Below are 27,719 nucleotides of genomic sequence, written 5' to 3'. Positions count from 1 at the left end.
TGATGTTCTCACTTTAGTCTATACCCGATAATGTTGCTGTATTTACTATGTGTGCAATGTACATTCTTCAATTCTATTGACGAACATCGAAAAATCCCTGAAGTCCGGTGTTTAACTCTGCCTCAATGCACTCAGCGGGCCATTTTAGGCCAGCACAAGCACAGAGGCTACAGCAGAGATGACTCAACAGTCTACACGGTTAATTCAGTACAAGAGAGAAGCTATGCAAAGTGAAAAAACGAAGCCTGCTATGTTGGAGAGTGCCTAGTGAAAGCTTATAAAGCTTTTTGGGAAGACACATGTGGCAGGTAATGGATGCTGCACTTTCAGGGGAGCTCTTCAAGAATTATTTCCAATAGAAAACAGGACTAATGTTCATTTGCAATCATCATTGTATAGACCATATGCCATTTTGTCAGTGAGGATGAAAGATAAAACAAGCAAGATCACCCAACGAAAGGACATGCACAGCACATCAGCAGCCATCTGTATTGTTGTTGACACTGATAGAAGATATTGCAAACCAAGGAGTTTTAATTGTGGTAGACTCGGAGCACAAAACAAGCAAGATCGCCCAACGAAAGCAGCACATAGCACGGCGGTTGCCATCTTAATTTATTGGGTGGAAACTTGGGATTAAGGCTTAACACTGAGTTGATCACTATTTGTGACCAGTGAGCAGATCGTATTGAAACAGTCCGGTCAGTGTAAATGTGTGTGTTGTCCATAGTTTTCAGCATTGAAGAATCAACAACAGAGGAGCATTGCCAACAGATGCTATGCTGCATATAACACAAGTGACTGTTTTATATTGAAATAGCATTGAAATTTCACCAGTTCCAAGAAACATTTCTGTTTCAAGGAGAGTTGCAGAGGTGTTTTTCAGAATCTAGGTGTGGCAACAAATATATGACCTTAGATGCAGAATGGTATACCCCCAAATCTTTCCAAAATAGTCCAGAAGAGCCACCAATGGGCTAAATGGGAAAAAAAGCATTCTTTAACTATGCCAGGGTATGTGGAACAAGTTTGTGCAAAATTAACACTATTGATTCATACTCTAGGGGCTGAGGGAGAATATCTAGTGGAGAATCTTCCAGAGCTGGAAGAAGAGAAAGCCCGTGATCTAAATGAATTTGAGGTTGTGATGATGATAACTTGATCTGCATTACTTACCTCGCAAAAGTACTATCTTAAAACACTATTATTTTAGAAGACACATTCAAAAAGATGGGGAATCCATTGAGGAATATGTAGTAGAGTTAGAAAGTTAGCATAGTTGTGCTGATTTAGAGCTATACCAGAACAACTTATCAGCGATCAATTTTCATTACACTGTAAGAGTGATAGGATAAGTGAGGAGCTATGGATGAAGGACAAATCGCTTTAAGGATGTTGTCACTACAGCAAAAAGGATAGAGCACATAATGAACTTTGTTGAAGAATTGCGTAAATAAAATACAGTGAAAGATAAGGTAAAGGCTGTAGAAGTCAAATCTCAAAGCAAAGATTTGGGAATATTCAAAGGAAAGTGGTTTTGATATGGTCAATTCGGACATAGGGCCAACAATAGTAATTGCCCAGCTCATAAGTCAATGTGTAACCAATGTGGACGCAAGGGAAACTTTTCAAGTTGTTGCAGTACCTCTGAAAGACTTGTAAAGTCTAATGATAAATCCTATAAAAGAGGAAAAGCGAAGGAAGTGGTCTTGCAAGTAAATGAATCTGTTCAGAAGGAAGAAAAAAAGATTTTAAAAGTGGAAGAGAAAAGTACAACCTACCCGGAAGACAAAGTGATGATGAATGATGTAAAAATACCGACGTTACTTGATTCATGTTCCAACGTCACTATTGTTTCAAACAGGGTGTATGACACAATTTTAAGGAAAATAGTCAGTTGCATTGCATGGACATTAGGCCTGGTAGTAACTGGTCAGGAAATTAAATTTTGAGTATATTTCACGGGCAGTGTGCAAAATGGGGGGGTTGCATTATTCCTGGTAAAATGTATGTGGCAGTTTTAGGAGGCAATATCCTAGCGTTGCTACTTCAGAAGGAATTCCCTTGATCCTAATGCCAAATCACAAGCAATAATTAGACAAGTTAAACAAACATGTGATAAGCTTGCCTTCTTTTCTCAGACGCCTTTACAGATAAGTTGGTTTGTGTATAAAACATGAGCATTACATAAAACTAAAACCTGGAACTATTCCAGTTACAGCTAAATAAAGGAAGACTCCATTAAGTGTACAAGAAGAGATTTGCAAAGAATTGAACAGGCTGAGGTCAATGGGTGTTATCATTCAGATTGAGGCCACTGAGTGGTTTGGGCCTATTGTAGAGGCATGCAAACCCTTAGAAGCTATTCATTTATGCATTGATGTCAGGGGTTTAAACAGAGAGATTGTGGTGCATAAGTATCCGTTACCCATTATTTATGATAATTGCTGCTTTGGTAGGTGCAAGATTTATTACTACTCTCGATCGTGCATCTGCCTACCATCAGATTCAGCTGCATACCTCTTCAAAAGAGCTAACTTCATTCATAACTATCATGGGGACTAATACATTTATGGGAATGCCTTTCGGGTGGCATCAGTGGCTTCTGTTTTCCAAAACTTTATGAATTCAATGCTAGGCACCATGGGTGGAGTTTGTTGTTTCCACGACTATGTGTTGATTAATGGGAAAACATGAGAAGAACCTAATAGGGAGATTGTAATAGTTCTAGAAAATTTTAGAAAAGCAGGTCTCACCTTGAATTTAGAATAATGTAAGTTTGGGAAAGATGAAATCTCATATTTATGACACATGTTAACAAGTGAATGGACTAAAACTAAGGAGGAGTTAGTTGACATGATTTGTAACTTGAGTTCCGCTGGCAGCAAGGAGGAAGTAATATAATTTCAGGACATGGAGTTCAATAGCAAATTCATAAATAATCTGTGGAGTAAGACTCGAATACGTAGGCTTTGCTAAAAGGGATTGAATTTGTATGGAGTCCTGAATGTCAAAAAGAATTTGAATGTGTGAAATAGGATTTGAAGCAGGCACCCAGTCTTAAAGCGTTTGTCTGATGGACAGACTAAGGTAGTTACGGATGTGAGTAGCAAGGGGATGGGTGCTGTGCTATTACAAATAGTGGATGGAACAGTGAACACGGTTGCTTGTGCGCCCAGGGCTTTAAGGGGTGCAGAGTTTAATTATCCTGTTATCGAAAGGGAATCTTCAAATGTTGGGCCACTAAAAAACACAAGCATTTCCTGTGGGGCAAACATTTCATGGTGGAGTCAGACCATAGGGCCTTAAAGGACATCTTTATAAATAAAGATTTGGACAGTGTGTCAGCAAGGATACATAAATGGGTGGCTGAGTTACAAGAATTTTGCTTTTGCAGTAGAATACATTCATGGGGTACAGAACTGTACTGCTGACTGTCTTTCTTGGTTGGTTCCAGTAAGTGAAGATCTGGAGGAAATTTCAGATGATGTTGAATGGTCAGATGAAGGAGTTTGTGAGGTTACTGAAGGGGTAATATCAGAAGAAGAGTGGAAATTTGAGGTCAAACCAGATGAAGTTCTTAGAACTATAATTTCATTTATTCCGAATGGCTGGCCAATAAAGTATGATTCAGCTGAGAAAGTTCAGCTATTTTGGATGATTAAATAAGAGTTAGCATATCATGACGATCTCATTTTTAGAGGGGATAGTTTGGTGGTTCCTAGTAAAATAAGAGGCAGGATAGCTGATATGGCCCATGAACGACAGTTGGGTATAGTTAAAACCAAGGAGAAAATAAAGACAGATTTTTGATGGACAGATTTGGATTTGGAAAATCGAAAGGAAGATACGGGATCGCTATGAGTGTAGGGAGAACGATAAGATTCATAAGGTGAGATATGTTCCCATGGTTTGTAGAGAACTATCCAATGGACCTTGTCAAGAGATTGCAAAGGAATTAGTTGGCCCACTAAAGAGAGAAAAAGCCACTCCTTACTGCTTAATGGTAATAGATTTGTTTCCTCTGTGGCCTGATTTTGTGTGTGTTGGTGAAATAACGACAGGAGCTGTCTTTAGATTTCTTGAGGGCTTGTTCAGAAGAGAAGGGGTCTCCAGCAGTGTATTAACAGGCAATAGGGTAGAGCTTTGTGCTAAAGATTTTGAAAACTTTCTTAAAAAGATGGGAATAAAAAATAAGAATTCTGCTTTGTCCCACCCTGCATCGAATGGTATGGTGGAGAGTTTTGATAGGACTCTCAAAGAAGGATTTCAATTAGCAAAAAGGTGTGGCTTGGATTGGGAGAAAGCATTGCAAAAGTGTTTGGTATTGTCTCTCTCCACATGGGACTACTAAACAGGGGTGTTTAGAGGTGTTATAGCACCCTAATAAATGTATTTTCTGATGAATAGTTAGTTGGGTGCAGGTGCTTTCAGTCAGATATGGTGAGGTGCGTGTCGAATTTCACCTGGAAGGTTTGCATGCAAACACTGACAAACACACACACACTCTCTCTTCTCTGTTTTGAATGTCATAATAAATGTTGATTATTTTTCACAATATTGTGTTTCTCTCACTTAGGGGCATATTATCAAACCAGGCGATAAAATTATCGCCGCTTTAGCGGCAGAAAACTGCCGCTAAAACGGCGATAATGGGCTTGATAATATGCTCTATGGAATTCCAATTGAAGCCCATGTTAGATCTAGCATGGGCTTCAATTGGAATTCCATAGAGCATATTATCAAGCCCATTATTGTCGTTTTAGCGGCAGTTTTCTGCCGCTAAAGCGGCGATAATTTTATCGCCTGGCTTGATAATATGCCCCTCAATACTCATACCAATCTGCAATCCTCTCCCTTTCAGCTGCCCCTTAAACCCCTCATGTGCCCTGCTTGTCGTATAATGTATTGTAGCATTATTTCCAGCACGATTGTCTGGAAATCTGAAGACCCCCCCCCCTTCCCAAATCTTACTGACCAAGCTACGCCCCTGAAAGGAAAGTCACCTTTTGAATTATTCAGAGGCAGAAACTCCAATTTGGCATTGGTTCCAGGGTGAATGGATTAGAACAAGGGCTGGGTTAATGTGTCTGTGTAGGGTGAATGGAGGAAAAGAGAACAAAATAAAATGGCGGAGAAGAAAAGAGTTTTTCAACCCAGGCATGTGGTGAGAGATATGCAGGTTGAGACAGTTGGTGCACAGTCTGATTACAAGTTCACAGAATCTAGGAAAGTTAATAAGTCATTTAGAAATGCGGTTAAAATGGATAAAATGGAAGATGGCAGGATTTGGAATTCAAGTAGAGCGGTTTTAGTAAATAAAACTACTGGTATATCTATGAGTGCTGATGAGGGGAAGAATAAAAAAGAAATAAGATGTGCACCCCATGTTGTTGTCAGTGAAGAAAACAATCCTAGTGGGGGAAATATGGGTTAGACCAAAGAGAAAATGTAAGACCCCAGAGCATTTCAAAGACTGTGTAAATTTGCAAACAAGTTAAGCATTATTTTGGATGTATTGTCTGTTATGGTTTGAATATATATGTTTATCTATTGTTTTAAGAGTGAAAGATGTGTGATGTTCTCACTTTAGTATATACCTGTTAATGTTGCTGTACATACTATGTGTGTGATGTACATTCTTCTATTCTCATGACCTCACAGAATTTTGGTGATGGAGTGTTTAGTGAAGTCAGGAAACTGGCAGTTGGAGCTGGGAGGCAGAAATAAATACCTGTCCTACCTTCACTTTGTTCTGCGTCCCGTTCTTTAAACGACACAAAATGCTGTCCCACATGAACCCATGGACAGTTGTGGGCCATAGATAGAGATTGAGGCTAGTATGATGAGAAGCAGCGCTCATCATCAGTCAGCAACACAGTCACCTCGTTTATAGCTAGTACACATTGTGCTGTTGGGGGATCAATTAGATTTGGGCAGTGACAGGGCCATAATAGAATATACAATTTGAGTCACCTTTAACTATACGTTTGAGTAAATGGAGCAGGAGGGAGCAGAGCCGGTATTGATTAGGCTGATTCATTGAAGGCGTTATCTGCCCAACCTACGAAACTTGCACTTATATAATCGAATATGCCATATTAATAGAGATAGTTAAAAGGCGACACCATTTAGGTAGTTTGTAAAGCTGAAAAGAGGAATCTAAGTGGAAAAATCGAAAAAATACAGATATTTCCAGCAAATATGGAAGAGCTTGAATACGGCCCTCTGAGAATGGAGCCACAAACCTGCAACACTGGGCTGAAGAGTAACAAGATGTGCAAATATCCAATAAGACTATGTAAAGAAGATTGGTTTTACATTGTGAGCAGGTTGAACCCAGAATGGTGTGGAAGACGAGATCAAGATCATTTACTTTACGACCTCAGGTGACAACTTATACTGCTGGTTGTTCAATGGTTCAAATTTGATTTGGCTAGTAGTGAACATTATCTCAATTTGTCAACCTTCTGATGACCCATGCAAAAGGAGTACGCATATATTCAGAACAACAAATCCCCTATCAAAATTGGTGCCAAGTTTAACAATGGCAGCCTCACTGAAGAGGCCAAGAACACGATGAGCAAGGCCATGAAATTTACTATTCTGTTCTTGTGGCTTTAATCCAGGACATGGTTAAGTCATGTTGGTAGGGTGCAATGGAAAGCTTATGATGCAGGTGTAAGCGCTTTACCTAATCTATATTGGTACACATATCTATTCCCTGTCCAGTGCTCTTATTAATATACTATTTACCATACTATTAATAAGCAATTATTTCATATACAAAAATATTATCGTAGAAAATCATATCTTGCATGTTTGCACAGGTTTGATTATCATGCAGCAATCACATGTACTTGCATTGTAATGCAGATAAATTTTAGGAGTACATACTTGTAAAGAGTAGTTACATTGATAGACGCGTTTTTCAAGCCCAGCATTTCCGATAGGTTGAATCCTGGAATCAAGCCTGGAGTATCAATAACCTAAAAGACAGAAAACAAGAAAAATTATAGATGTCCAATTAAAAAATATTAAATGTTAATAATAAGGTGCATTGGTGTGTGGGTGTCCTGGTGACAAAGTGTCTCATAGTGATTCCACAGAACGCAAGCTAATGTTACCATACACCTTTCCTATTATATGCATTGAGCCAAGTCTTTCCATCACAACACCTGGGAGATGTAGGGGGTTATATATGTTTATGAGGTGAAGATGGTTTAGGTAAACATAATCCCTGACTTACTTTGCTTGATTTTGCTTGTTTTCTATCTGATTTATGCTGTCTCACTCATTCATCTCCCCATTACACTTGGTTTCAGAAAGGGGGCTGCATCCATTACCAGGAAAGTAAAGTTGGATACACCTCGACACCCATGCATTTTCCTGTGAGAAGTGGTGACTAAAACAGGACCAATAAATATAAGCAGCTCCACGTGAATTATGCGACTCTGCGACTGCACCGTTTTTTGCATAATTCTAGATTTGCTGCATTTGCCACATAAACCATCGTCTGCTTTCTTCTAGCTGAAAAGGTTACTAAAAACGCAGCAACACGTGTTGCAGCGCAGTGGTAAGCCCTTCACAAAGGTTGACTGGTCAACTTTGTATTGCTTTTTGCTGAGGTGCACCCAATGCCCAAACACTGCAAACAAGTGGCAGCTGTCCCTGGCTCAACTGGGCCCGCCCCCTGCGCACCGAGGACGGACTGCCTAGCCCAAACAAGCCTTTGCCCGTAAGGGCCCGGTACTATGCTGTCGTGAAACCGGAACGTGTGTGCTTAGTGACCGCCGGACAGAGCAAAACCAGGGGGCGCAGGGGGCTTAGACCCACTGCAGGTCCCCAAGAGGCCGGGCCCTGGCGCTGCGCGAGGCCCCCTCCCGCCGGCGGAACAACTCGAGGAGCCCCCTCCTGCGCGGCGGGAGGATGCGCGGATTATAAATGGTGGCCCCGGCGGACAGCGGCGCCTTCCTGCTCCTCCTGCTGCTGGTGCTGACCCTGACCGAGCCGCTACGACCAGGGGCGTCTTTGAACCATAACGACTGTTTGTCGTGCTGGGTCCTACCTTTGCTGCTTGTTCCTTGGACGGTGCCATATCAGCAGTTCCTGCCGCCTCCCCCCTCCCGCCGCCGCGTTTGCAATCTCGCGGCCGCAGTGAGGAGGGGGGAAGATACTACAATACCCAGGCTCCCTCCCTGTTCCCACCCCGGAAGCAGCGCGAAGCCATCTCCCGCGCCCGGAGGGGTTTAAAAAACGGACACTATCCCCGCGTCGCGGGACCGCTGAGCCCGGGCAGAGGGCGGGCCGTCTACGGCCGTCAGAGGCCGGACGAGGCTGGGCTGGGCCACCCCCCCTTCATTCAGACTGATACGTGAGTAGCTGTAACTGATATATTATCTCTAAATACTTCTCAATAATGGCTACTAGAAGGGCTACTAAAGCTACACCTGTTGGGATGGTAGCTGGGACACTCGACCAGTTCATAACAAGGGCAGCCTCGGTACTGGAGCATGAAATTGAACTGACACAGCGGCGTTTATCGCAAGACCCGGTCTTCCTAAGAAGATCTTCCTTGGGTATTATTGCCCACGCCAGCTCACCTGCTCCCACCCAACCTAATTCAATTATCGAGGAGCACCCAACTACTTCATCAAACACTGGGACTGGTACAGACGTCCGGGTTAAAGACCCCGCGCAACTATTACGTAGGCAGTCTATCAACACCACTATGGCCCCAATTGAGTTGAACCCCAATAAAGAAAAGGACCTCGGGCCTAGGGAGGGCGCTATACCGAAGAAGAGAAAGGCCGTTACCTCGTCAAGGGGAGGAAAATCGAAACATCCAAAAACTATGACTAAATCGCCTCCCCGGACTATGGTCCCCACGGTATCTTTGGAGTCCTGCTCCTCTGGGATTCCAATAGATTTCCCCGCTGAGAATGGCTCACTATCTGTAAATTCATGTCCCCTGAACGTAGACTAACTGGTGGAAAAACTGAGCCTTGTTCTATCTTCCCTTATTCAGCCCGTGGAGCAAATGCTGCAACATTTAGATGTCAGACTTGGGAAAATGGAGGCATTACTCATGGAAAATATGTCCACTACAAAAGACTTACTGGCCATACAAACACAAGTTAAAATCTTAGTTCCACCATCCAATGCTACCAACCCACAAACTGATATTATTGCAAAAAACCAACCTCTAAGGCCCAATATACAGGGCTCAACAGTGGGCTCTGTTATTACTGACTCTAGTAATAGTCCCAATCTCGCGGATAAGGTACATCCCATCCAACCGCTGTTACCAGCATCCCTATCAAACTCTGCCATTCCAGTGATGGAGCATGCTGCTGGAAACACTAACTCTCAAGTTCTACCATGTATTAATTTACCTCCCGATTGTGCTCCATATGTTGTTGTTTTAACGGAGGTTCCGGAATTACTAAGTAATAAATCGGAATCTTATGAGGAGCTTAGGAATAAGACTATGCATTGGTTGAATTCATATAGACCCTTGCCTAGTCTTATTTATAGTAAAATTCTGCATGTCAGAAGAGTGAGGTGGGTGGACTCCAGACCTAAAAATGTACGAGGAGATTGTATAATTATTAATTTTGAGGATTCTAGGGCAGTTGATCACATATGCAGTTGGCAACAATCAAGCTCTAATACAATGATTAAAACATGGAGGCTAGACTACTTTTATCAAACAGTTCATTTTTATTCCTCCCCCGAATACGGGGGGTCTGATTTAAGGCCATACCAAGAGGACCCCTGGCAGTTCGCACCTAGAAGTAGGGGTAGACTGCCTAGGAGGGAATCAATGGGTATCTCGTTACATAATCGATACAGCTTGCTTGATCAAGTTGACTGACTCTTTGTGCCGTCCCGTCGCCCCCTGCCCCACCTAATTGATGCTTATAAAAATGATGAAGTCTCTGTAACTATTAGAAATAAGCATCCAGAGGTGGCTAATGTTTTATCTAACCCCAGATTGTCTAAAGAGGCTGATGCAGTGTCCAATGCGAACTTGCCTACGACACTTGGGGAGTCTAGGGATGTCCGACCATCCCCTATGATTCCTAACTGCTCATTGGTGCCTCAATCTCAGTATATTGAGGTTCAGACAGATTTTAATCTTCCTGACGCTGGGATACATGACCTTGTTGCTCCCTGCGATGAGGGCAATGTGGGAACTAAGTCTCTAAACTCCAAAAGCTCCCTAAAAATTTTATCATGGAACATAGCATGACTTGTTTCTAATTTAGATATTCCTGATTGGTACACCTTTGTGGATTCCCATGGGATCTGCTTATTCCAGGAAACATGGGCCATGGCTCCCACCCATAGAGCAGGGTATGTAACATATGCAGAACCTGCAGTTAAAGGTGCAAGGGTTAGACCGTCAGGGGGGTTGTGTACCTGGATAGGCATCCATCTTGGATTTACGTTGAAACGAATGGTGACAAACAGCCCGGATCTCACATGCATTTTGATGTCACATAAGAGAACACCCAAGCTGGCCCTGATTAATATTTATTCGCGGCCAGTAAAACCTGGTGGCACCTCCGACACCCTGGATATGCTAACTGCGTTACTATACAAATTGGGGAGTGATGTAGTATTGCTGATTGGAGGTGACTTTAATTGTCACTTTGAACCATTACATGGGGTTCCTACAATGACCAAGGCTGAGGACGAGACCTGGTCAATTCCTCCCCCTATTGCCTACCCTGTTAAAAACTGGTCAGCCTTAGCTTTACAACTGACCTCCCTCTCCCTCACATTCTCCCTCAGAGCCTGCAATGGTCGTTTTAATAGTGACATCCCTGCTCACTCTACCTACAACGGCCTGGGGCATACATCAATTATAGACTACTTTCTGGTGAGCCTGACATTTTGGTCTAACATTCTGGATTTTACCGTCTGTCGGCGCCCAGAAAGTGATCATAACCCTTTGATAACTGAGTTGAATCTCCAACTAATTTGTGGGGAGAGTGTTAAAATTAGTTCTCCCAGAACCGATCTAAGGCTAGTACAAGGTGGGAGAAGAATTCGATGGGCAGCTGCAAATTCCTCTGCAGATGTAATGCCAAAGTTATATCGAAACATAGTTCCGCTACTTGAAAAAACCAACCACGTTATCAGTGACCCTAATACTATGGATATGACTGTATTTACTGCTATCCATGGTGAGATGGTCTCTTTGTTAACGGATACCTTTTATAAAGTAGGTTCTATTAAAACCAAGCCATGTTTCGGTGATAATCCCTGGTTTAACAGAGGTTGTAGAGATGCCAAATTAGCATTACTACTGGCTCTAAAAAAAGGAATTAGTCAACATATCATCCAGGCTAGACAAGCCTATAAGAAATTGATAAAAAATGCTAAATCCGAATGGGAGGCTGATCGCTGGGCCGCTATTTCAACTGCCCTCGCAGCAAAGGATGCGAGGTCTTTTTGGAATCTTGTCCATACTGGAAATCCAGAAGGTGGATCTGCAATCATCCCTAATATATCAGAGGAAGCTTGGTCCTCCCACTTCAAAGATCTCTACTCTCTCTCTCCCTCCTGTATTCAGGCAGCTCCGCAGAGTCCTCTGCCTGTGATCCCCATTCTGCCTGCGCAAAAAATTTCATTGGCCGAAGTAAAGATGGCAATACTTAGGATCCAGCCCAATAAAGCTCCGGGGCTCGATCGTATCCCAGGTGATCTATTTAGAGAAGAACCATCAGTCTGGGCCCCTTACCTTTTGGTTTTATTCAACGCAATCCTGGAGGGGCAACCTTTGCCTAGTTCCTGGCTTGGGGCGGAGATCATCCCAATATATAAGAAGGGTTCCCCGCTCCTACCCTCAAATTATAGCCGATTAGCCTTATCGATGTCACACAAAAAATTTACGCCAGGGTACTGTTACAATGTTTGGAGAATTGGTGTAGTGACAATAACATTCTGACGCCACTTCAGGCGGGATTTAGGGCGAAAACCTCAACAATTGATCAACTATTCCGGCTACAAGTGATATATTGGAAGCATGTAGCATTGGAAAGGGGTAGTCTCTATCTTACTTTTGTCGACTTAAAATCTGCTTTCGACATGGTGGATAGAAAACAATTATGGTCCATCCTATTATCAATGGGGGTTCCACCCTATTTATGCCACCAACTTAAAATCTTACATGCTGGTACTTTTGCTAAAGTACGCTTCGGCAAACAAGGATAGTTAACCGGAGCCTTTCCGATTGAGAAAGGTGTTAGGCAGGGCTGTGTCCTTGCTCCAACCCTATTTTCTCTCTTTCTCAACGGGCTTATTGAAGACCTTATGGCCATAAAAGATATAGACTCCCCCAAAATAGGCGCCCGTAAATTTCCCGCCTTAATGTTCGCGGACGACACGCTTCTGCTTTCAAAATCTCCAATGGGGATGCAGCGCGTGTTAGACCAATTTTCAAATTTCTGCTTAAAAAGAAACCTGGTGATTAACATAGACAAGACTAAGTACATGGCTTTTAATGCAAAAACTGTTAACTGCCCCCACCCAACGATGGGTGGTAGACCTCTTGAAAGGGTTTCAACATTTGAATATCTGGGTGTGACCTTAAATGATAAAATGTGTTGGGGTCCTCAAGTGGCAAAGTCTAACTTAAGACTAACGCAAGTAGCAGGGGGCATTCTAAAAGTACAGAAGAGTTGTACACTAAAAATAGTTAGTGCCCCGCTTGAAATTTTTAAAGTGAAAGCTAGGGCCTCCTCTCTCTACGGGGCAGAACTTTGGGGTCACACATCAATAAGTATCATATCTATAACTGAAAATAACTTTCTTAGACAATTATTGGACCTCCCTAAAAGCACTCCTCTACTCCCACTAAGACTTGATCTCAATGTCTGTCCAATTGCAGACGCTATTGCCATTCGACCGCTACTCTATTGGAAGCGTCTTTGGAGTACACCTGAGTTGGTGAGCTATAGGGAGGAACTCCAAATTGTCATGGCCTCTATTGGTTCCGGAAGGATTCCCTGGCTAGCCTTTGTAAAACAGTCACTTATATCGAATGGCTTTGAGGAACTCTGGTTTAATCCTGAAGTTTCCTGCACAGCTATTCCAAAGAAGGTTCTGAATAGTGTGGTCAGGGAAAATAACCTATGTAACCATTTTCGCTCAGTAAAATCCTCAAGCTTAACTGACAATTTTCTGGATGTAAAATCCGTTTATAGCTTTGAGTCTGCGATTGATTCAATTCAACCAACACTAGCCAAGAAATTGTATCTACAGTTTAGATATGGTACACTGCCATTTTTCACTGTATCCGATAGGTGGAAGGGGGGAGCTGTACGACCCTGCCCGGGCTGCACTACTGAGGAAGAAACCCCGGTCCATGTCATTCTATTTTGTCCTGCTTATGCTTTTATCAGGAAGCCATGGATAATACAGTTGTGTAAGAACCTGGGCATAAAACATTATTTGGCCTTTTTTAGGATACTAAAAACAGACACTAATCCACTAATTGTCTGTACAGTAGCCAAATTCCTAAATTTAATGTGGATTGTTCGAAGGAATTTGATTAATAATGTTATTTTAACTTAAGACTAGCCAAATCGAATTTAAGAGAGCAAGAAATATATCAGCTTTTTTAGGATGTATTGTTATGATATCTTTTTAAATCATGGAATTATTTATATTTTTAACAGATCAATTGTTTTTTAAATCATGTAATGTTGTGCAACTGCATCTATGAATCGGATTGTCTGTTTTCTCGCTTTGTTTTTTTGCTATGTGCTTTTATGGTAAATTCAACCGCAATAAAGCTATTTTGAATTGAATTGAAAAATGAAAAACAGTGAAGTAATACTATCACAAAATCTGTAGCATCACGCCGCATAAGTTGCCTTTTCTTGACACATGATTTACAAACACTGATGCATAATTTGACACTTCCCTGCCACATAATTCCAGCTGCCCTGAATATAAGTAGCCAATAGGAAAGCTATGCCATGACTGCCGCTGAGAGCCAAAACAGAGTCCAGCATTGCATTGCTTTTTCTCAAGCTACATACCTACAATTTTCTAGTGAACGAAATGTAAATTACCAAGGAAAACGTCAAAAGCCAGGGACATTCGTCTGCAGCTTTATCACATAAAATTGCTGAATATATGACTCTGATCTAAGTGCTCACTGCTGACATCTGTGTGATCTGCAGGTCATCAGACCAACGCAGGGGAACTTTGAAGACTAGACCTCTAAGGTTGAGTCAACTTAATATCCTTAACTCAAAATAGGAGTACAAATATTATCAGACCATGTCCCCAATATGGCAGTATATAAACAACGTCCCACCACAAAAAGCATATGTACTCCAATGGGTACTCAACAAGATAGCTTTTCGAGACCCGGCAGTAAGGACAAATGGGAAAGAAGTAATTGAGCAGTACCTCGAAATAAATAACAATGGGGCGATATGATCCCACCCTAAGTAATGCCGCCAAGGTGGTCATCCGAGGTGAATTGATATCTCAATCAGCCACTTTAAAGCACTAAGCAAATGCACACAAAAAAATAAGGAATTCGAATTGCAACTCCTACAGGCTGAACAGCACCACAAACAAGGTAGCTTGTTAGGAATAATAAGGGAGATGTATTGACTGGGGAGAGTTGTTGCATCTAGCCATGAGGGAGACATCACGGAAATTACTGTGTATTCAACAAAACTATTATCAGAAAGACAATGAAGCAGAGACGCTGCTAGCATCCAAACTGAAGCAACTCAAAGAGTTTGTGGATGAAGAGGTTAATAAACACACCACTACAGAGGGACTATTCAATATCTAATGATGTATTATTCAGTGCTCCTTAAGTGTCAGCAATTAGTCTCCCAAAAACAAGGCAACTATGTCTGAATATACTCCTTCACCCGCAGAACTGAAAGAAGAAATATCATTAGAAGAGGTGCAAGAGGCAATTAAAAACATGCCCAGCTGTAAAGCCCCCGGCCCCGACGCCTTTACCTCCTCTTTTTACAAAACATACACAAACATATTTGGCAGAACCATTGAGGAGGGTATTGAATTATGTTTTAACATCACAGGTAGTCACAGCTTCTGTGCAGTCATCCCATTTAATATTGTTGCTTAAACCAGGCAGAAACCCTGCGGAATGTGACCAATTGCACTCCTCAAATGCAACATGAAGCTTTTCACCTCCATCCTGGTAGGAGGTCACCAGGCACTCTGGCCCAAAATAATATCCACCCAAAAATTAGGCTTTCTCAGAGGAAGGTAAGCTGGAGGTAATATGAGACTATCTTCTAATATCATTGAGGACACTAATAAAAATAGGCCAACTGTCCTCTCACTTCATGCAGATAAGGCTTTTGACAGGGTCAACTGGCCATTCTTGTTTAAGGTCTTAGACAAAACAGCTATGGGTGGGCAGATGAAAACATTCACCCATACATTTTTTGTCAGCTCTTCCATAAAATTAAAATAAACGGATAGCTCTTGTGCTTCATCCCTATAACCAGTGGAACGAGGATGGGCTGCCCCCTATCTCTGCTGATGCTTGCTCTCCCAATGAAGCCACTAGTTCTGCAGATCCTGAGAAATCTGGACATTAGGGGCATCAAGTCCGGAGAGATTTGCAGATAACCTTCTATGCTATTGTTGATCCAGAAACCTCACTGCTAGGGCACCAAACTGAACTGGATAAGTTAGCAGAAATCTCAACTATAAAATGAACTATACCAAATCTCAAGGCATGTGAGTAGAGGACCCACAGAGCAGAACAAAACATGGGGTAACTAGAGCAGCTTTACCTGATCTGAAGTCCCAATTAAATAAGTAAGTAAAGTTTTTATAAACTGCGCAAATTCTGAGGCGTCTTTGTGCTAGCGTCCTATGAGAAGAGCTAAAAAAGACCTACTTAGTACAAGAGGGGAAAAGCCAGGTTTTTATCAATTTCCTAAAAAGTACCCGGGTCAATTAAGATCTCAAATAAAAAGGCACAGTGTTCCAGAGCTTGCGTGCTGAAAAAGAAAAGCTTCTGTCTCCCAATCTGGCTTTCTTTATTTTTGGAATGGACACAAATTTGGCCACACCTGGTCTAAGGTTATGATTGGGGACATGTCAAGATAAGATCTTCTCAAAATAGAGAGGGCCAGTTTTGTACAGTGCTTTGTGAACCATACAGAGAGCTTAAATGTGTCCCTCTCACAAACAGGTAACCAATGGATGCCACGTATACCTTTTGAGATAGAGCTGAATTTGGGAATTTATAAAACCAGATGAGCTGCTGCATTTTGCAGTGAGTAAAGCTTCAAGTGCTGGCGTTTCTGAATTCCTAAATATAACGCATTGCAACAGTCTATCCTGGAAAGAATGAGGGCAACAATTACCATTTTTTTTGCAACTCTAGGGGGATATACGGAAAATCTTTTTTTAATACCCTGAGTAAATGAAAACAAGAGGAGGTAAGATGATTGATTTGCTCAGAAAAACAGAGTTGTTCATCAAATATAACCCCCAAATTCTTCACTTTCCAAGCTGGTGATGGAAGTGGGCCAAGACTAGAGGGCCACCATGAAGTATTCCAAAATGAGATGTTGCCAAAGAGGCTCACCTCCGTTTTCTCAGAGTTCAATTTATTGGTAACCTCATTGACATCAGATGAAATAGACACAATTGTGTGTGTGTCGCTGGCGTAAGAAACCTCAGAGTAACTGTGGAACCGAATAAGTTTCACCATTGAGGTGGCATAGGTGTTGAAAAGCGTGGGGGATAACAATGATCCCTTAGGCACCCCACAGGGACGAAAAAACAAATTTTAAGTAAAGTCCCCCAAAGCTACAATCTGTTCTCAATTTTATAAAAAGGAGCTGAGAATTGTGAGGGCTGCACCTTTGATCTAGACTCTCTCCAGCTGGTTGTTAAGCAATGAATGAGTGACTGTATCAAATGCAGCGGAGAGATCAAGAAGAATCAGCGCCGCCCTCCCTCCCTTGTCCAGTAGCATTCAAATCTCCTCAGTAGCAGCAACTAAGGCTGATTCTGCATATTGCTGAGGTCTGGAGCCATATTGCGAAGGATGAATATGTGGTCATATATCACGTTGTGGTGTGAGATCATGGCCCATATAAAAGCTATATTGGCCCATATATAAGCTAGAGATTTACCCCTCTATTTGTTTTGACAGTGGGTGACCGGGATGAAAATAGTGTCTTTCACTTGACAACACGTTTAGAAAAGCTGATCTCCCATCTTCTGCTCAAGGCATCACTGCCAGTGGCCCACAAGTGGAAACTACCAAGGCCCGACATATTAACATGTGGTGGGGTATGCTGTGGGCCATTTTTGAGATGGAGAAGTTATCCGCTAGGATCCACAACAAAGTGTACAAATCTAAAAGGGTGCGGCTCCCATTTATCATGCACATGAAGAGGATCCAGATAAGTGGCTCAGAAACTGCAGTTCTATCAGATGTACTTAGACGATCCCAATTGTGGGTTCTCACTTAGCCACAAAGAGACTATAATGATTCATCAACATGAGTGTTTTGAGCTGTTTCTTCCCAGGTAATTCTACTTCAAGATATAAAGATAAAATGTTAGCCTCGAACTCTATGTTAGACCAAACTACCCACATAGTCATGCTGATAGAATCCGTGAGCTCAATGTAAGCAGAAATTCCAGTGCCGTGTTTTAAAATGCAAATAAAGTTGTTAAATAAAATGTACATGCATCACAGAAAAGCTTGTCCTCTACAGAAATGCACATGAAGAGGCAGTGCACATAAAGAGGCGGTGCACATAATGGGAGCCCGGAAATAGTCATGGCTTTTGCATGTGTGAATTTTTTTTATTTTGGTGGGTTTATCGTATTTGTGGTCAATTTAATGAAACATTTAAGGGTGGACGGAACTTGCGGAGTTAATTCTACGGAGGTCCGCAGGTAAGAGGAATTCGGCACATCAAGCTGATTGCCAGAGGGTGATGCATCTTTCAGCTGCTCAAATAGATTTTCTGCTTGAGCGGCAGCTTTCTCAACGCCAACGGGCGTGTCCTGCTTCAACCAACCGCATTGTGGAATCTCACCAGGAGACGTCTAGCACCTGAAAAACGTGATATAGGATGAAAATTCTTGCTCACGCTAGCCATCTTAAAGTTGCCAGAGTTTTGACAAAACTTCAGACAAAACTCTGCCAGCAGATTAGAGTTTATCGCCCACCCCTACAAACATTACTCCAATTCTGAAAAAAAGGCTTTCAATACATTAGTTCAGACAATGGAAATATTTCTCTTAGTGATGTGTAACCAAAGCTTACTTGTTAAAGGAACTCAGAGTCCAATCCTCTTGGTGGCATTCAGCTGCTGTTAGGTAAGCTTTTATACGTTAAATTAAGCCTAAATATTTTATGTCTTGCTACTTTTACCCTCAGGTGGAATATTGTGTTTGCTTTGGCAAAATATTGCACTAGAGGTTTAACCTTTGAGAAATCCACTGCCCATTACTATCTTCAAGAACAATCGAAGGATATGGTAACTGAACCAGAGCCGCTTGGTAAGATAACATTGCTCAGTTTCCATTGTATTTGACAGTGGAGACGTTTTCTAGAGGGGGATAGGAATTTGATTTGTAATGATGATGGGCTACTTTTATGTATGGTATACATTTGTTTGATGAGGGGGCTTATATGCATGATACTTTGCTTGCAATTTTTTATGTGATTTTATGTTTTTTATCTCTGAGCTAGAGTAAACGCAAACAGGTCAAACAATATTTCTTGAATTACATTATACTATTGGTATAGAGGAATTGTGTTATATGCTATACATTAATAATTCTTTTAGTATGTGAGGAGTTTAATGGATCTTATAACCTGAAATAAAATAGTTTTAATTCATTGATTGAACAGGTTTATTGTTATCCATCATACCCTTAAACAAGTTCATAAATATACACATCGAAATAACTCAGGGTACACACGTACAGCTAAAGACAGATTTAGACAAAACAAGTACTACTGTAAAACAAAGGCATGCAGCAGCATTGTGTGTAGGTATAGGATTTACCTTAAATAGCTGTTGATTGTCCCATGGTTTGCATATTATTGTGTACGAGTTCCCACCGATTAAGAACAGTGCAAGCACCACGATCATGAGCAGCCAAGAGAAAATAAAGCTGAATCCAGCACCCCTGTGACATAGAAAAGCACAGTCAAGGTTAAAACTTACATGGTAACAGTTGTCTGTTAGACTCATGTATTCTATGCAAATATTATATGCATTTTGACTAGACACAAATAGGAATGGAGCATTGGATATATGCAGTACATGTGTCTTCAAACCATTTCAAAACAAAAGTGATGCTCTGCGGCAAGATAAGTAGGCATGTAGTGACAGATTCTGATAGGCACTTGTAGTAAACTGTAGGAAATTGTCAGTTTCAGAGACCAATTTATTAGATTTAATAAGAAGTTTGGAGGAGAAGAAGTAGCTTCTATCGAGACAGGATGATGTCAGTGCCTGTTTTTTGGTTTAGGGAACATCTCTACCAGAACGCCATTCAGAGGGGCACGGAGCAAGCAAGGGCTTCTGGGCCCAACTTTGGGGGTTGAGGACTTTTAGTCCTGATGTCCTAGGCCCCTAACTACTATGGATCCTGAGCAACTTGGCCATGTACCCCTTCAGCACTTGACTCTCAGTGGTAGTGCTGGTCGAACAGTCCAAGGCATCTTGGGAAAGAGGTAGTCACAAACAAGTTCCCTAAGGTCAAGGCTCTAGTGTTTTTTATCAGATGGGTACCTGAGTCCCATTCCCCTCTCGCTAGTGGCAGTGGTTATTCCTCATACACTATAGGCAACATTCTGGTTCAGCCTCACTAGTAGGCTGAGTCTGAGGAGTCCCACTCCGACCCTTATTTAGTTAAAAGTGTTCCAGTGCCAAAGCGCTTTATGGAAGGCAAGTTCCCCCAGGTTGTCTGGCCCATAAATCGGTCTTACCCGCACAAGCAGGTCCTTGACGACCGAAGTCCCCAAGTGTGCCCCCTTTACGGGAACTGAAGCTGCAGCAGCTGCCTACGGTGAGTTCCTCACAGGCTGCCATGCAGGGGCAGTGATCGGGTGTCCTCCAGTTCCTCACACGCTGGCCTGTAGAGGGAGCAGCTGGGGGGGGAAGGAGGTGGTTCTTGCCAGTCGTCAAAACTAGTGAGTTTCTTCGGAGAGTAATTTGACAGTCGGGGTGCTGGTCTTCAGTCATGACTTGGGACTCCACAGGTCACCGTGGCAACCTCTTCCTCCTCATGATGGTCTTGACCAGACCACCTCCATGGCTTTTCCCAGTGGCCCCGTCTGGCATACGGGGTGGAGTCACCATCCTCACTCTGCACAGGGCCTATGGCCCGATTGGCACAGGAGCAATCTTGATGTTAGCACCAACTGTCATATGGGGCCATCAAATTCATTCCCCATGTGAGCTATTGCCCGATTGGCATGGCAGTAATCTTCACAGCAACCCCACCTGGCATACGGGGTCACTGACTTCCTTCAGCACACAGGCTATGACTTGATTGTTGCAAAAGCCAATCTCCTGCCACCCCGCACAGCCAGATTGGCTGCTTGACAGTTTTGGGGTTCTCGAGCTTCCCTTATAGTCCATTTTCAGACACCAAATGTGATTTAGAGTCTATGTATGCAGTTTATGTTGGGGTCTGCTTCCTTTTGAAGTGCTTTCTCCTCTGCCCTGCCCTTCCTCCAGAAATCAGTCAGTCACAGCAGGAGCAACTCCAAATCTGTTAGCTCACAACACAGGCAATGGGAGTGACTAGAGGTTCACTCCTGTATGTCAGCCACAGTGATGTGTGTATCAAAATGTTACCCCAGGGCCTCAGCCCTTCTCTTTATGATTCTGTTATCATCCCCATCTCCTTCCTTAGATGTCCCCAGTCTCTTCTCTCTGAATCAAAGAGCACCCTTTGAAGTGTAGAAGGGACGTCTGGTTATCCCCTCTTCAGTGTGTCCCACCCCACTCACAGGAATGCAGCAATACGGAAATCTTCCTGGGGGATTCCTCTATGTCCTCATGTTTCACCGGGCAGCCATGGGTCTTCCAAAATGGACTCCAGAGTCCACCATGTACTGTACCATTCACAGGTACACATACACCCAGCACATGCATATAACATACATGCACTGCACATCACTACATCTTCCATGTATTGTACCATTCACAAGCACACATACACCCAGCACATGTATATAACACACACACACACACACACACTGCCCAGCACTGCATTATCCCTGTACTGTAAGATTCACAGACACACAAACACCCAGCACATGTATATAACACAAACGCACTGCACATCACCACACACCAATCTGATGTAGGCCAAAGGTGAGTTAAGCACACAGCAGCAGCACTTTAAATGAGTGATCCTGTTGGCTTCACTCCAGTGACACAGCTAAAATGGCCTGATCACTACACTGTATCCTGCCACCACTGGGCTCATGCTGCTTAACCTTTGTCAAAGGCAGAAGCCTTTCATTACTATCACGTTTGAGCTTTGGGTGCCCCTCCCGATCCAAAAAGACTGAATTTCATGAGCCTATGTTATGGCGCACACGCATAATCCGTGTTCACCCATAACAACAAAAATAGGCATTAGGGAGTCAGACATTATTACAATTGGGGCACTCAGAGCAGGGGTGCACGTCCATCACCATGCAAGGTCTTTGGTGGTTGGATGCTGGAACTAAATCTGGTCCTTGAAAAGAGGACAACTGTCGGTATACACAAGTGAAGTCTTATCCAGTTAATCTGACATAAAAAAACTTTATCTCCTACCTCTGCAGGGTGCTTGAGAAAATCTTAATTGTTATTTTAGGTATTTCAAGTTCATCAGTGGAGCTTATTAAAGGTACTTAGCTAAGTAGTGCAATGTGGAGTCGAAATGTTTTTTTTTTTCTTTCCTAAAAGAAAGGAACAGACTTTGAAAAGAACTGCCAGCATTTTAAAGGGGTGCCGCTTTGTTGAAAGTGGAACATTTATTTGCACAGTGCGTTTTTATACTTGCCTGTTTTCCTGTCTTAAACATTTGTAAAGACACTGGTCAAGGCACTAATACATTTTACGGGGAACTGGAGCTTCAAGACAACCACATGGTCTAAATTAACGTACGTGCATGCATATATAATGACGGCGCGCCCCCCTTTTCATTTGATAAAGGCTTGGAATAGAAGCTGAAACGTGTCCTGAGTGTTGCTGGTTTGCACAAATAAAAAATTAATTATTTCCATATTGGAGTGCAGACAGTACTCTTTTATTGCAGAGGATGCAGTGATATATATATATATATATATATATATATATATATATATATATTACCTACTGGCGGTCGCCAGTAGGTAGTTATAGTTAGGACCCCTTTTCCATAGGAAATCCGCAACATTCTATTTTGAATAACTTTGGCGCCGGTCGATGAAAATAGGTGGGGCGCTACGCTCCGCTCCTACCCTGAAAGTCTCGGGGGGATACGTCAAGCGGGGGCTGAGATAAAAGGGGGGTCCCAAAACGCGTTTTTCCCATGCATTTTTCCATAGGACCTTTAGAACGAGCTACAGCCCGAACGGCTGAACAGAATTGCTAGAAATTTGGCAGAGAGGTAGTCCCTATGTCAAGGAAGTGCCTTTTGTAGGTTTGGTGTAAATCTGTTCAGTAGATTCTGAGAAAATAGCCTTTAAATCAATATATATATCTGAGCCCGCTTACGGTACGCTTACGGTACGCTTACCGTACGCTTACGGTAAGCTTACGGTACGCGTACGGTGGCGTGCGCGAGCGCGATTCTGATTGGCTGTTAGATCTTAGTAAACATTCGAATCGGCCGAAACCAGGAAGTGGCGGCCGCCATTTTGTGTGTTTCACTCAGAAAAAAAAGAGTGAAAACAAGAAAAGGGGGCAATGAGGAGAGTTACAGACCCCCTTACATTTGTGAGGGGGTCAAAGAAGGACTGTAAAGTACAAAGAAAACATTTATTGATTTTTAAAAAAATCACGGGGTACGCGTACGGTAAGCTTACGGTAAGCGTACGGTAGAAAAAAAAAAAAAAAAAAAAAATGAAATTCAGATTTAAGTGTTTAGATATTAGGGGGCTCTAAAAAGAGCCGTTGTGTTTATGAAATGATTTTTTAGTGGTACCTACAAGTAAGTACCGATGCAGAGTCTAAGGTTCAAGAGGAAGACTCTGTTCCCTTTATCATTGAAGTGCACACCATCTCCTCTATAAATGTCTTGCATGTCATAACGCAAGTTGTTGTGGTAAATGGCACCCATACCATAGTCACGGAGGAAAGCAGAAACAGATTTGTTGACGTGCTTCCTTGCTTTGTCAATTTGCGGACAGAAATGATTGGACCAGTTCCATTTTTGCCTTTGGCATATGTAGGAAAACACAAAGGCAGTTTTAGGGAAAAGTGAAAACAGTTGTGCAAAGGTGTCCTTCATAAGCATTTCCAGACCTACCCCAGTCAAAGTGCCTAGGTCATTGCCACCACAGTGCACTATTATGAGGTCAGGGTGTTGGATTTGTATGAAGGATTTCACCAATGGCATCAATTGGTGCCACTTTAACCCTCTCTGACCAATCCATTTAATGTCTACATTTGGCAAAGCAAGGTCTCTCACCATATCTGTTTTCTCTGCAAAATTTTCACTCCAGAAGACATAGCTGTGCCCTACAATCCACACTGTGAACATCTTCAAAGGAGAACTGGATGCACTCAGGAGGTGTCTTTCAGTAGAATGGCAATATGAAAAGAAAGACAGTTTGGAAATGGAGGCATACATATTTTTTTCAAAACAAAAAGAACTGATTGGCTGTTTCATACCATTCTAGAATAAAAACTAGGCTGTATGTGTAAACTAATAGAAGCATGTTTTGTATTGGTACAAAAAAATGTGTTATCAAAGAACAGTACTATGGATTTGCTGTTAGGTTTGAAAAGTCAAGCACTCTTGCTCTGTGGAATTGAAACATTGTGTGGCGAACTTCTGACCTAACTCCACACAGCAGTGTTCCATGAGCTGTTGCTATGGTAGCAGGCAGAAGTCAAGTTGGGGGAAGGGTACTAGGCAGAAGTCAAGTTGGGGGCAGGGTACTTTTGGAAAAGGGTTGGTTTTCAACCAATAGAAATGTGTGATTACATTTGAAAAAAAGGGGGAAGCACTGAGATTTGAAACTTACATGTATATGTGTGGAAAAATAGAGGGAAAGTTTGCCATTATCTGGTTCTGCTGAGAGGAGAGAGGTGAACACAACAGAGATCCTGGCTCTGATAATCTGCTGTTTGAGTGTCACATTTCTTTCACAACTAACTAATTTTAAAGGTGAGTTTAGAGTTTGAGAGGGGATGTATGTGGTAACTTAAGAAATGAATAATAGAAATGGAAATTCTTTTTGTTGTAGTTGCGTTTATCATTTTCTGTTTTGGGAGAAATTTAAATGTGAGGAACATGTAAAATAATATGGAGTATGTTTTCACAATAAATTAAGGTGTACTGGAAAAAAAAAGAATAGTTTAAGGGTTTGAGGTTGGACTCAGTAATGCAAATACATTCAGCATCACTAAGGCTGGTTGCCCTTGCTGGAGTGTAGGCAGCCACCCAGGTTACACATGGAGGTGGTCTGAAAAAGAAGTTTGGACATGTGCATTTAAGAAAATCGAAAAAAAAGTGGTTTCATAATGTGTCAGTCTGTAAAAGTGATTTTCACTTGCCCAAAAAAAAAAGAGCAGTAAGTGTGCTTTCAAATTGGCAAAGAAATTTCGTTTTGGGACTAATGTGAAAACATGACTCTGTGTGCAGAGAGGAATTATAGGCAGAGATTTATTGCGTATTGCTCTGGTGATTTCACAGTTGCATTAGATGGAAAGGGGGAGCGATTTTTGGGGGGAAGAAGCAGACTCTTAGCACACACCCATGTGCTTGCCATGTATAATCATGCACAGTATTTACAAGCGAGTGGGGTTTTCAGGTTTCAGTCTGTAATGCAAATACATTCAGCATCACTAAGGCTGGTTGCCCTTGCTGGAGTGTAGGCAGCCACCCAGGTTACACATGGAGGTGGTCTGAAAAAGAAGTTTGGACATGTGCATTTAAGAAAATCGAAAAAAAGTGGTTTCATAATGTGTCAGTCTGTAAAAGTGATTTTCACTTGCCCAAAAAAAAAAGAGCAGTAAGTGTGCTTTCAAATTGGCAAAGAAATTTCGTTTTGGGACTAATGTGAAAACATGACTCTGTGTGCAGAGAGGAATTATAGGCAGAGATTTATTGCGTATTGCTCTGGTGATTTCACAGTTGCATTAGATGGAAAGGGGGAGCGATTTTTTGGGGGAAGAAGCAGACTCTTAGCACACACCCATGTGCTTGCCATGTATAATCATGCACAGTATTTACAAGCGAGTGGGGTTTTCAGGTTTCAGTCTGTAATGCAAATACATTCAGCATCACTAAGGCTGGTTGCCCTTGCTGGAGTGTAGGCAGCCACCCAGGTTACACATGGAGGTGGTCTGAAAAAGAAGTTTGGACATGTGCATTTAAGAAAATCGAAAAAAAGTGGTTTCATAATGTGTCAGTCTGTAAAAGTGATTTTCACTTGCCCAAAAAAAAAAGAGCAGTAAGTGTGCTTTCAAATTGGCAAAGAAATTTCGTTTTGGGACTAATGTGAAAACATGACTCTGTGTGCAGAGAGGAATTATAGGCAGAGATTTATTGCGTATTGCTCTGGTGATTTCACAGTTGCATTAGATGGAAAGGGGGAGCGATTTTTTGGGGGAAGAAGCAGACTCTTAGCACACACCCATGTGCTTGCCATGTATAATCATGCACAGTATTTACACGCGAGTGGGGTTTTCAGGTTTCAGTCTGTAATGCAAATACATTCAGCATCACTAAGGCTGGTTGCCCTTGCTGGAGTGTAGGCAGCCACCCAGGTTACACATGGAGGTGGTCTGAAAAAGAAGTTTGGACATGTGCATTTAAGAAAATCGAAAAAAAGTGGTTTCATAATGTGTCAGTCTGTAAAAGTGATTTTCACTTGCCCAAAAAAAAAAGAGCAGGAAGTGTGCTTTCAAATTGGCAAAGAAATTTCGTTTTGGGACTAATGTGAAAACATGACTCTGTGTGCAGAGAGGAATTATAGGCAGAGATTTATTGCGTATTGCTCTGGTGATTTCACAGTTGCATTAGATGGAAAGGGGGAGCGATATTTGGGGGGAAGAAGCAGACTCTTAGCACACACCCATGTGCTTGCCATGTATAATCATGCACAGTATTTACAAGCGAGTGGGGTTTTCAGGTTTCAGTCTGTAATGCAAATACATTCAGCATCACTAAGGCTGGTTGCCCTTGCTGGAGTGTAGGCAGCCACCCAGGTTACACATGGAGGTGGTCTGAAAAAGAAGTTTGGACATGTGCATTTAAGAAAATCGAAAAAAAGTGGTTTCATAATGTGTCAGTCTGTAAAAGTGATTTTCACTTGCCCAAAAAAAAAAGAGCAGTAAGTGTGCTTTCAAATTGGCAAAGAAATTTCGTTTTGGGACTAATGTGAAAACATGACTCTATGTGCAGAGAGGAATTATAGGCAGAGATTTATTGCGTATTGCTCTGGTGATTTCACAGTTGCATTAGATGGAAAGGGGGAGCGATTTTTTGGGGGAAGAAGCAGACTCTTAGCACACACCCATGTGCTTGCCATGTATAATCATGCACAGTATTTACAAGCGAGTGGGGTTTTCAGGTTTCAGTCTGTAATGCAAATACATTCAGCATCACTAAGGCTGGTTGCCCTTGCTGGAGTGTAGGCAGCCACCCAGGTTACACATGGAGGTGTTCTGAAAAAGAAGTTTGGACATGTGCATTTAAGAAAATCGAAAAAAAGTGGTTTCATAATGTGTCAGTCTGTAAAAGTGATTTTCACTTGCCCAAAAAAAAAAGAGCAGTAAGTGTGCTTTCAAATTGGCAAAGAAATTTCGTTTTGGGACTAATGTGAAAACATGACTCTGTGTGCAGAGAGGAATTATAGGCAGAGATTTATTGCGTATTGCTCTGGTGATTTCACAGTTGCATTAGATGGAAAGGGGGAGCGATTTTTTGGGGGAAGAAGCAGACTCTTAGCACACACCCATGTGCTTGCCATGTATAATCATGCACAGTATTTACAAGCGAGTGGGGTTTTCAGGTTTCAGTCTGTAATGCAAATACATTCAGCATCACTAAGGCTGGTTGCCCTTGCTGGAGTGTAGGCAGCCACCCAGGTTACACATGGAGGTGGTCTGAAAAAGAAGTTTGGACATGTGCATTTAAGAAAATCGAAATAAAGTGGTTTCATAATGTGTCAGTCTGTAAAAGTGATTTTCACTTGCCCAAAAAAAAAAGAGCAGTAAGTGTGCTTTCAAATTGGCAAAGAAATTTCGTTTTGGGACTAATGTGAAAAGATGACTCTGTGTGCAGAGAGGAATTATAGGCAGAGATTTATTGCGTATTGCTCTGGTGATTTCACAGTTGCATTAGATGGAAAGGGGGAGCGATTTTTTGGGGGAAGAAGCAGACTCTTAGCACACACCCATGTGCTTGCCATGTATAATCATGCACAGTATTTACAAGCGAGTGGGGTTTTCAGGTTTCAGTCTGTAATGCAAATACATTCAGCATCACTAAGGCTGGTTG

The 27,719-nt window shown here is 42.1% G+C and overlaps 1 protein-coding gene across 2 annotated transcripts in view; it reads right to left on the bottom strand.

The window, feature by feature from the left end:
- LOC146867615 (prominin-1-A-like) overlaps nt 1-27,719 on the bottom strand; it is a 496,515-nt gene that overhangs the window by 100,753 nt on the left and 368,043 nt on the right. For both annotated transcript variants that reach the window (XM_085606443.1, XM_085606442.1), the window contains exons 13-14: nt 19,064-19,187; nt 6,898-6,989 (exon numbers count right to left, since the gene is read on the bottom strand). In XM_085606443.1, the coding sequence (XP_085462569.1) occupies nt 6,898-6,989; nt 19,064-19,187 (216 nt within the window). The remainder of the gene's footprint in view (nt 1-6,897; nt 6,990-19,063; nt 19,188-27,719) is intronic.

The sequence above is a fragment of the Triturus cristatus genome, chromosome 1_2 (assembly GCF_964204655.1).
Source record: "Triturus cristatus chromosome 1_2, aTriCri1.1, whole genome shotgun sequence".
In the NCBI taxonomy this organism is placed as follows: Eukaryota; Metazoa; Chordata; class Amphibia; order Caudata; family Salamandridae; genus Triturus; species Triturus cristatus.
Note: the sequence above shows the minus strand (reverse complement) of the source record. Positions and strands in the feature narration are given on the sequence as shown.